This window comes from Cornus florida, unplaced genomic scaffold, assembly GCF_030987335.1.
Source record: "Cornus florida cultivar Cherokee Brave unplaced genomic scaffold, ASM3098733v1 CherokeeBrave_3.0.0_Hap2_Chr10, whole genome shotgun sequence".
NCBI classification, from domain to species: domain Eukaryota; kingdom Viridiplantae; phylum Streptophyta; class Magnoliopsida; order Cornales; family Cornaceae; genus Cornus; species Cornus florida.
Window position 1 is genome coordinate 23,002,788 of NW_026775580.1, and position 11,366 is coordinate 23,014,153.

An 11,366-nucleotide genomic window follows, 5' to 3' on the forward strand; every position below is an offset into this window, starting at 1 on the left:
CTAGGTGATCACTGATGGGGAGTCGGATTGTTGGTTCTGGGATCCTAACTCACAGGGTCGTTTTGAGGTTAGGTCTTTTTTCAAGTGCCTTTCGGTTGTTTCCGGAGACCCTTTCTCCTGGAAGTCTATTTGGCGTTCTAAGGCTCCCTTCAAGGTTGCCTTCTTTGCTTGGACTTCCGTCCTGGGTAAGATTTTAACCCAGGATAATTTGAGGAGGAGGAATCAGGTGGTGGTCAATCATTGATATATGTGCTTATGTGATGAGGAGACAGTTGATCACCTTCTTTTACATTGTAGTATGGCTAGACACTGTTGGCATTTGATGCTTGGATTATTTGGGGTCCATTGGGTTATGCCTTATTCCTCTAGAGGGTTGATCGAGGCTTGGAGAGGTGTCTCTGTTGGGGCTCTCATTTAGAATGCTTGGAGGGCTACGCCTCTTTGTATTTGGTGGTGTATTTGGCTCGAGAGAAATAGGAGATATTTTGATGGAAAAAAGAAACATATTTCTATGCTTAGGTTCTCTATTATTTCCACTCTTTTTTGTTGGGTCTCAGGGAGAGATTATAAATTTATGGAGGAGATTATTGTATTTTTGGCCTCTTTGAAGGTCCAAGGCGCCCTTTGGCCCTTGTGTTACTTTTTTTTTTTTTTTTTTTTTTTTTTTTTTTTTTTTTTTTACTTTACTATTTTTTTTGCCTTTCTATTTGTTTTTTCCAGAGGTTCTCTAAAAAAAAAAAATAATTTATTCCATACTAATAATTTAATTTTTGACAGTCAAAAGAAATAATTTATTCCGTAATGATTTTTTTTTTTTTTTTTGTACAATTGAAAGTGATATTTATTCAACAAAGTTAACTCTTTTCAGTCAAAAGAGGTAACTTTTTTTTTTTTTTTAATATGTTATGGGTTCTGTCAAAAGAAATAATTTATTACATAAAAATAACCTCTTTTTTTTTTTGGGGTTTTATCAAAACAGAAAATTTATTCAATATAGATAAAAAAAAAAAAAATTTAAACATCTTCTTTTCATACTTTTTTATTTTTTATTTTTTATTTTCTTTTGGGGATCTTGACAAAAAAAATAATTTCTTCGATAAATATTTTTTTTCGGATTTTTTTTTTTTTTTTTTTTTTTTTTTTTTTTTTTTTTTATGTCAAAAGAGATAATTTTTTTAATGGTTACTTTTTATTTTTTTGGTCCGGTCAAAAGAGTCAATTTATTTAGCATAAATTTTTATTTCTTGGTCCGTAAATTTTTTTTTTATTCAATTATTCAAATAATTTTTTGTCTTGTCAAAAGAGACCTAAAATAATAAAGATCAGAGATAAAGAGAGGAAATTTAAAAAGATTAGAGATAAAGAGAGGAAATTTAAAAGCACAGTTTTGTCATTTAAAAAGTAATAATTATTTACTTGTAAAGTTAGAGTTAGAATTGTCATTTCATTTAATAATTGTAGTACAAACGTTGAAAAGTGGAGTGCGGATATCACCTCCCTTGAATGAATTTAGCAAAATTAATATGCAATTTTTAATTTTGTATTAATTAGTCTATAAAAAATGATATCAATAATTAATGTTGAAATGTATGTTTAACTATATTTCGTAAAACATGAATTAGATATTTGTAAATTTAAAGTTCAAATACAAGTAATTTATATTTGTATGTTAGCAAAATTCATAAATTTTATACTTGAGATATGTTGATATTATATATATAATATAATAACTTAAACCTTAAATTTAATTATATATTTAATATTTGTAATTATATATAATTTTAAATGTATATTCAAATATATATTTAATTAAAGGTGTAAAGTTTATGATAAATGAAATATTGTACGCTATGTTACATGGACACTTCAATAGTGGTGAAGTACCCGTGTTGGACACATATTGCTCGGATATGGGTGCGGGATATGTATCCGGCATTTTTAGTTGGATATGTACTTAAAAAACACATCCAATCATTTAATTATATTATGTTATTACTTTAAAATGAGTTAAATGCCTATATTGAATATTATATTAGATAAAAAAATTACTTTACTCTATAAAATAAAATAAAATAATTTAATAAAATGAATATTTAGCCGGGTTTTTGTGTCCTTCTATCTGGAGATTTGATATATCAGATATATGAATACATACCCGTGTCCGACACACATACCCGAGTTCATGTAACATATTGTAGGGTTCTTTACTGTAATACAAGTTTCTAAGTAATAAAATAGAGATATCAAACACAAATGTGAGGACCTATAGATGCTCTGGATGAAAGAAAAAAAGAAGACCACTAATGAAACAGAAACAGAAAATAAAATATTTATGTCAAGAATGACCGGAAATTTTGAAATTATAGAACTAATATGAAATTTTATCAAAAAGTGCATCCTTGTCCTCTTATTAAATTTATTGGAGCCCTGAAAAGTTAAAGTATGACTTCTTGACCACCTTTCAAAATATTTATCGGTGAAACCCACTTTCTGGAAAATCAAATATTTAAGAACTAAGAAGTGAGTCTTTTTTTATTATTTTTTTCCCTTTTCTTTTTTAATGTCAATGAAATATAGGTTTATTGAATTAATTTCAGAAGTGTACATGATTCTATTTGCTAGTATATTCATAATCAGTTAATCATATAGCTCTGCCACATCCATGTTTAAAAACTTGCTTACTCTTGCTTAATTGAATGCTTAAGAGATATTATACAATCCAAAAGTTCTTCGATTGAATTTGTCAAGATAAAAGTCATATAGAGATACGTGACATGAGAAGAGAGTAATGAAAACCATGCTCATTTATTACATGGACCTCCCTCCCATTTTAAGTGTCCCTTTTTAGGAACTTAATATTTTAAGATTATAGTTTTTAATGTTTTTTTTATTATAATGGTAGTATGAAATTCCAAATATACCCTTCTAAATTTTGTTTTTTATTCTGTGGTGGGTCCTTTGTTTTAGACTTTAATTATTTTTATAACATCGATGCAAGATGGGTAAATCAGGAATGTTACAAAAAAGACAGTCATTGTGTTTTCAATTGGGACAATTATTTTGGGACAGTAAAAAATATAAAGGTGTACATTTAAAATGTGGCCTTATTTTCCTGGACACTTACTGGTGTCCATGAGAGCTCTTGTTTAGGCAACCATAACCATAGACTAAGCAACAATTATATGCTTGTTTTAAGAAAAATAATTCCTTTTCGATATAAAAAGTTTGGAGATTAAGAATATGTGAGAGGTACAAAATACCAATAAAATTAGACGTCTTAATCTTGATAGAATTTTCTTTCAAGCCCTTCCAATATTTGCTAGAAAGGAAGCTTTAATTTTCTTGAGTCTAACCGATGCTTCATTCATGTCGATCCTCTCCTCGGGTGAATCCTTTGAACATTCCATCGCCAAACCCAAGATAGCTGATACACATTGCTCCTTCTCTGATAAATGTTCATCTTTTCTTCCCATCAAATTTGTGTCTGCAACTGCAATTAACGAACTATCCTTTAATGCGTCATTCACCCAAAGCTTCAAGTTCATCTCTCCAGCAAAAATTTCATCAGTCGGCTTCTTCCTTGTGAATGTTTCCATCAACATGATACCGTAACTATAGACATCGCCTCTTGTAGATATTATTCCTCCATTTCCATATTCTATGCACAACATTAACATCCATTATAAAACAATATCAAACAATGAAACATAATTCTATCAGGAAAAGATCATAACATGTTTAGTTTAAAAATGAGCAGAGAATACTTGAACACAAGCTAAAGTAACAAATGTGGAACATCACCTGGTGCCATATACCCTACTGTTGCCAAGGTCATGGTTTGGGCCATAAAATCCCCTTCACCTAAGAGTTTAGAAATTCCGAAATCACCAACATGTGCAATCATATCCTCATCAAGCAAAACATTGCTGGGTTTCAAATCACAATGAACAATGGGTGTTGTATGACCATGATGTAGATACTCCAACGCTGTCGCAACATCTGTCATTATGTTTAACCGTTGTAGGATATCCAAGCAATAGTTGTGTGAATATAGCCATTTCTCGAGACTCCCATTAGGCATGTACTCTAGTACCAAGGCTTTGAAATCTATGTTAGTGCAACTGCTGATTATTTTAATAAGATTTCGATGGCGGATGTTGCGCATTACTTCACATTCAACGTCGAAACTCTTGAGAGCTCCTTCTAATTGCAAATTGAAAACCTTTACTGCAATATCAATTCCATCTGAAAGTCTTCCTTTATATACTGAACCAAAGCCCCCCCTGCCGATTAGATTGGTTTCACTAAATGCTTCTGTTGCTCGTACAAGTTCCTGATATGAAACCCTTCTCCATTCAAGAGGTGATAAATCAGCCTGAATCTGTAATTTACCCTTTTGCTTTTGACTTCCTATCGTCACAAATATGAGGGCCACAACAGCAACTGCTAATGCAATAGGGGGTAGAATATATTTCAACAGCGGCACATTTTTCGACTTTGATTGTCGGTGAGTGTTGGTTTTGCATGGTGGGACTTGCAGGTGGGATTCACCACAAAGTGCATCATTATGCAAAAATGATTGAGCTGTGAAATTCGGGAAATGTCCACCAGTAGGAATTTCTCCTCCCAATTTATTGAAAGACACATTCAAATACCGGAGATACCTGAGGGTTTCTAAGGACTTGGGAATCGCTCCAGACAAATTGTTTTTTGATAGATCCAAGAATTCCAAGCTTATCAAGTTTCCCAGTGATTGAGGAATGGGACCTTGAAATTTATTGTGAGCCAAGGAGAGAGAAACTAAAGATTGAGCGCCTCCAATGGTGTTTGGGATGCCACCTGATAACTGATTCCATGACAAGTCTAATTCTATTATGACCTTCAATTTTCCTATATCTAATGGTATATAACCTCTCAGATAGTTTGAAGATAGGTTTAGACCTAACAGATCTTCAAGGCTCCATAAGTTTAATGGAATTGTGGAATTCAATTTGTTGGAGTTAAGGAAGACCCTTCTTAGAGATTTAAGCTCACCCAAGCATGGAGGTATAGGTCCATAGAGATTATTATCACTTACAAATAAGTCTCCCAACTTTCTTAACTGGCAAAGCTCTTCTGGGATATGTCCCTGCAGTTTATTTTGCTGAAGATACAAACGGTCAAGGTTTTCTAACCTTTTGAGTGTTCTTGGGATTACTCCACTTAACTCGTTGCTTTGCAAGTTTATGACCTGCAAGTTACTTAAGTTGCCAATTCCACTGGGGATGTTGCCCTTGATTTTGCATTCAAATGCTGCAAATACCTGAAGAAATGTAGACAAATTCCCCAAAGAACTTGGGAGTATGCCATTTAGCGGATTTAATGACAAGTCTAACATCTGTAAATTCTGGCAACTTGTTAGAGAAGAAAAGAATCCTAATTCCGGAGTAGAAGATTCCCTGGTAAAATTGTTTTCCGAAAGTAGGAGAGACTGCAGTAGTCTTAAATTGCCAAGTGTGTTGGGTATAGAGCCAATGAATGAGTTGATGCCCATGTCCAGGTCAGCAAGCTTAGAAGCATTAGAGATGGAACTGGGGATCATTCCCCCTATTTTATTGCTGGCCAAATAAAGTACTTCAAGATTGGGAAGCAAAAGCCCCATGTTGGAAGGAAGATAGCCTGAGAATTCATTATCTCCCAGGTCAATGAATGTCACTGTTGACACATTGAACATTTTGAAAGGAATGGGGCCATTTAGGCTGTTTTTGTTGGCAAGGATTACCTCCAGATTAAGGTTACCAATCTCATCAGGCAATGTACCTGCCACAGTATTAACACCAACACCTTTATGTTATTCATCAAACACTAAGACTATTTATATTCATTAGATTGTGATCCTCATTTTATCTATATACTATTCTAAAAAGTGTATAGCCCTTTCTCTATTTATTTATTTTTGATAAGTAAGCCCTTTCTTTATTTCTTAACAAATTATTTATTTTTTTTATTATTTTATATATATATATATAATTCATTAAAACACTTAAAGTTGCAGAACCATTTGATAAATGTTTATTTCTTCCATTAATATACACACATACAATTATTAATTAGCTGATGGTTCATCTTCATAACTCCTGTCTCAAGGATTTCAAAAAATAAGGTTTTTGCATTGATTAAAAGAATTTACATTAATTTTTATCGTCATTAAAAGTGTAATTGAAGTTTAATTTCAGTTTTTGATTCAAATTCTTTAACATTTTAAATTACACTTCAGGTAATAGCCGTCTTGGTTTTTGCATTGATTAAAAGAATTTACATTAATGTGTTCCATTAAAAGTGTAATTAAAGGTTAATTTTAATTTTTGATTCTTCAAAATCTTTAACATTTTAAATTGATAAAGTGAATTGATATATATATATATCTATTGTGAATTTCTAATTTATGTTTTTTGAATTCTTTTCTTTAGATAAAAATTTGTTTATTAATATAAAATATTTCTTTCCTCACATAGACTAGTCATAGGTAAACGTGGAATAATAGGACACATACCTGTGAAGTTGTTGCCAGAGAGCCATAGATATTGGAGCGAAGTAAGGTTCCCAATATTCTTAGATATGCCACCGGTGAAACTATTGAATGCCAATGACAAACTTTGAAGCCCTTTGCATTTCCACAAGTCGGACGGAATTTGACCACTTAGCTGATTGTGAGTAAGAATTAGGGATTCAAGAACTGGGGAATGGTAACGGATGTTCAGTTGGAGGCTTCCAGATAGGCCATTGTTTGACAAATCAATAAATCTCAAAGATGAATTGTTGAAGATAGAAGATGGAATGGGTCCAGTTAGAGAGCCATTTTGTAAGCTCAACTGTTCCAAACGGGTAAGATTACCCAGTTCTGATGGAATTACACCTGCAATTAAGTTGTCATCAGAAGCTATGTATAATTTTTACCTGTTACATAAATTTACGTTCTTTAATGAATATAATAGCTTGTGTACAGAATTACAGATGATGATAAGCATACTTTTTTTTGTTCGAAGTTCCAAGATGGTGACATATGTGACCCCATTTATTCAAATAGAATTACACATTACCCTCCAACGTAAAAAATGATTTTACGGTTGCTGTTGCATTGTTAGATACTGAAGCCATGTGCTTTTGGGTCTCCAAGTTGGATTCCCTCACTCTCCCTCTGCAAGTTGGGTTCTGTCTCCTTCTTATCTTTCTCTCTTTTAATTTACAACTCTGCAAAAGCCTCAAAACTATTTTATATATATATATTTTCCCCTTCATTTCATCATTGAGGTCAGCTTGTCATGTCATATGGAATCAAGTGAACATCACAACATATTAGGGTAGCCCTTGTTTTTCTTATTGTGCATACACAGTATATGCTTAGACTAAATCTTTTTACATGTTGATGGTGGTGATGCAAATAAATAAATAAATTAATAGTAATAATAATCAACAACAACAACAACTAATAACAACTACTAAACTACAAAATAACAGTACAACAATACTACTATACCTCGCCGTTCTTGTGGCAGAGACATTGAATCTTTTTCAGAAGGTGGAGACATCAAATTTTCTTTTTAAGCAGAGCAGATTTGGACAACCTAAAGAATAAAGTGCTTGATTACTGGGATTGATTGGCTGATCCATTGGAGGCAAGAAAAATCTCAAAAAACAATTTTCAAAATCTGGGTTTTTGGAGTGAGAGATAATAGATATATAAATATAGAGAGAAAGCTAGAAAAGGAGAGAGAGAGGGGACATGATGTTATGGAAACCAAGTTGAAGAAGAAAGCAGAGGGGGGTACAATGAGAGAAGCAAATGGTGTTGGTACAATAGAATAAGTAAATGGGAGGTTTAATAGTGTTAAGTGAAAAGTAAAGTTGATTTGACAATGGGCATTTTGGTCTTTTCAAAAAGTATGTTTATTGCTATAAATAATAAGATAAATTACATGGACCTCCCCTATAGTTTGTCATAATTACAGGGACTTCCCCTATGACTTCAAAAATTACTCCGACCTCCAAGGACCTCCCTTTTTAACAGTCAATGGTCAGTCAATGCCAAAAGTAGTTGACATCGTGAAACTTAATTGATTAAATACCAAGACTACCCTTAATCTAATACAATGATCCTTTTAACCTTAATAAATGACTGTGATCTACACAAATACCAAGGTTATCCTCAAATGTAATTAAAAAATATCAGTATATGTATATATACCCAATTATGCTTTGTTTCTTCTTGAGTATTAGGACTCTCTCCATTTTGTTGCTTTTCCCCTACTTCGGGTTTGAATCACCCACACCCATCGAGATCAACTAAGGACAACAGAAGGCAGTTCTCAAACTTGAAGCAACTTCAGATCCATCCAAATATGTCGCATCCAATTTGCAAAGGTCCGTGTTTGGATGGGGTTGATTTAAAGAATGGTATACAAGAAACTCTAGTGTATGTATATATGTATCTGTCTATGTGTGAGAGAGAAACATAATAATAGAAGGTGTTTGATAATATATATATGACAACTAAGAAGACCTAGATCAACCTTTCTTTACTCCTAAAATTTCTTCATTAAAATCTTTCCATATATTTTCCAAATAAAATAGATCCCTTAAATCCCTTCATTCAGTTACATTTGCTTGGAGATGTTAAGAATTTTTTTTTTTTTTGGTTCCATGGAAGGATTATTTGATAGATGGTGGGCTGATGATGGTATAATTGGATATATACATAAAAATATCTTATCGCCAACCTTCTTTGTTTCTTTCATTTTCTTTTCTTTTTTTCTTTTTCCTTCTTCAATATTAGATCAATTTAATCTTGTTATTGGCAGATTCAAAGAACTGAGGATTGGGTTTTGTTTAGAAAGAGAAAGAGAGAGAGACATGAAAGAAATTTCAAAAATTAAATCCTAGTAAGGGTATTTTAGTAAAATTGTACCTAGTAAGGGTATTTTAGTAAAATCGTACCAATCGTTACGCGAATTGACAGTCCGTCGCTGATAAGGGAGGTCCAAGGTTTTCTTTTTAGGGGAGGTCAGAGTAAAATTTTAAACCATGAGGGAGGTCCTTGTAATTATGGCAAACTATAGGGGAGGTCCGTGTAATTTACCCTAAATAATATATATATAATTTCATGGGAATTATGAATGTAATCCATCCGACAACTCTAGCAAGGGAGGTTAGTGTAATTTGACAAGCAAGAGAGATGGTTAGTGCAAATTGACAAAACTTTAGAAGACACTTGAACCTAAAACCTCTCAAAACTAATCAGGATTTGATAACAAACAAAAATATCAATTGCTTTGTTTAAGCTTTTAACGAAAGAAACCAACAATGGAGAATATGTCTCATGTACAAGTCCAGAATTGGTTTAGTTATGTAGGAATGTGGGAGAGAAGATTAGAGGCAAACATAAACTTTGACATAATTTTTACTATACCAAGAAGTAATTACCTTTTCCGTTATGCTATATATATATAATATATTCTGCATGATATCATTGGAAACTTGACAAGGATCGAAAAGCAGTTATAGAAGTTTAGTAATTTTCAATCTTACATGTTATATAGTATTTATTTAATTTTGTTCACAGTTTTTTTATTTTTTATTTTTGCCCTTTTTGCATAGGGTATAATTCAAAAAGTTAAACCTTGAGTTAGGAGCCATGAAGGTGAAATCATACCTGCAAAACTGTTCCAACCAAGATACAACTCCTTGAGCATAGTGAGTTTGCCAATTTCTCCAGGTATGGCGCCACTAAAGTCGTTGACAGCCAATGATAGATATTGAAGCTCCCTGCATTTATATAAATTGGATTGAATTTTTCCGTGAAGCTGATTATAAGGAAGACGGAGTTCTTCTAGTTTGGTTGGATGACTGCACATATCTACTGGGAGAGTATCAAAGAGGCCATTATGTCCGAGATCAATTTTTTGCAACGAAGACAAATTAAAGATGACGGATGGTATGGAGCCTGTGAGCTCATTAACTCCCAACCCTAACAATTTCAAGTTGGAAAGATTGCCAATCTCTTGTGGAATTTTCCCATGCAGAGAATTGTAGCTGATATTCAACGTTTGTAACGTCGAAATGTTGCATATCGACAGTGGGATGGTACCTGTGAAACTATTATTATGCAAGAGCAAGTGTCGAAGTTCCGGTAAGATCCCAAACCAAGATGGTACCTCGCCGCTGAAGTTGTTGTGGTTGAAATTGATTTCTTTCAGTCGATGCAGATGAGCCAACTCTTTGGGTATATAGCCATGGAAATTGTTGTAACTAATGTCGAATGAGGTAAGGAATGAGAGGTTTCCAAGATGTGGAGTGATGGTGCCTGTGAGGCCCATGTTAGAGAGACTTAAGGCTGTGACCCTCTGGTGGAGGAGACCACAGGTGACACCAATCCAATTGCAAACTGGTTTAGTGGTGAACCAGTTATTGGCCAATACATTTTCAGGGTCAAAAGTGATGTGTGCTTTAAAGGAAAGGAGAGCAGATTGATCAGTGGCCAAGCTAGTTCTGGTCTTAGCCAAGCCGATCGTGGAACAGTTGAACAACACTAAAACAGAGAAAAGGAAACAAATCTTCTCCATCACTTTATGTAAATTGGCTGTGAACTTGTGTGTGTGTGTGTGTGTGTATATATATATATATATATTTATCGACTGTGAACTTTGTATATAGCAAAGATGGATAATGCAAGAGATTGATTATATAGGATATTGAATCATAGTCCGGTGTTCTTCATTAAAAGATGTTATTTGTTATCCACACTCTCAACTATAAAGTCAAGCATTGACTTGAGCAGTAACATAACAAATTCAATAATTGCTTGGGGTCATGAATTAGTTAAATTGCGAAGACTTGACTTTCTTTTTTTTTTTTTAAGTTAAAGAAGACTTGACTTTCCTGCACAAGTCTGATCTGTTATTTTAAATTTAGTTAAGAAGACTTGCATAAGTCTCATTTGGCTGGCTACTCAAAAAATAAAAAAAAAAAATAAAAAAAAAGGAACTAAAACACAATTTCCAACTACTCACTACCCCACTGATAATTTCAAATTTAATTAAGTAGACTTGCACAAGAATTTTAATTTTTTTTTTTTTTTTTTAGCCACTAAAATTTGAACACAAAACGAGATTTTCTTACTGTTCATTGCCGAGGAAGCATGGAATTGGTACAAGGTGATATGAACATAACAATACAATATATTTCAAAACAAATAGACAATAAAAATAAAAATATCAAATATTATTATATATAAAAGATAAATTTTACTCATTTTATTCATATTATAATAAATGAAATCACTTATTCGAAACTTAGACATAGAAGTTTGTTAGTTTAATTTTCTTAAATTT

The 11,366-nt window shown here is 32.7% G+C and overlaps 1 protein-coding gene across 1 annotated transcript; it reads right to left on the reverse strand.

The window, feature by feature from the left end:
* Positions 1 to 3,186: 3,186 nt before the first annotated feature.
* Positions 3,187 to 10,743, reverse strand: LOC132278930 (receptor kinase-like protein Xa21). Its single transcript, XM_059780839.1, has 4 exons — positions 9,689 to 10,743; positions 6,533 to 6,895; positions 3,802 to 5,799; positions 3,187 to 3,658 (listed from the first exon to the last, which is right to left on the reverse strand). The coding sequence occupies exons 1-4, from the start codon at positions 10,596 to 10,598 to the stop codon at positions 3,300 to 3,302; spliced, it is 3,630 nt and encodes a 1,209-aa protein (XP_059636822.1). The 5' UTR covers positions 10,599 to 10,743; the 3' UTR covers positions 3,187 to 3,299.
* Between the last annotated feature and the right edge of the window lie 623 nt (positions 10,744 to 11,366).

What these genes read in the sequence shown, in the direction of transcription:
- LOC132278930 (XM_059780839.1), bottom strand. Translation starts at nt 10,598, where the DNA reads ATGGAGAAGATTTGTTTCCTTTTCTCTGTTTTAGTGTTGTTCAACTGT. An exon ending in TGGTTGGAACAGTTTTGCAG is followed by an intron (nt 6,896 to 9,688) that starts GTATGATTTCAC and finishes ACTTAATTGCAG; the next exon opens with GTGTAATTCCATCAGAACTG. An exon ending in AGTAGGGTATATGGCACCAG is followed by an intron (nt 3,659 to 3,801) that starts GTGATGTTCCAC and finishes TGTTGTGCATAG; the next exon opens with AATATGGAAATGGAGGAATA.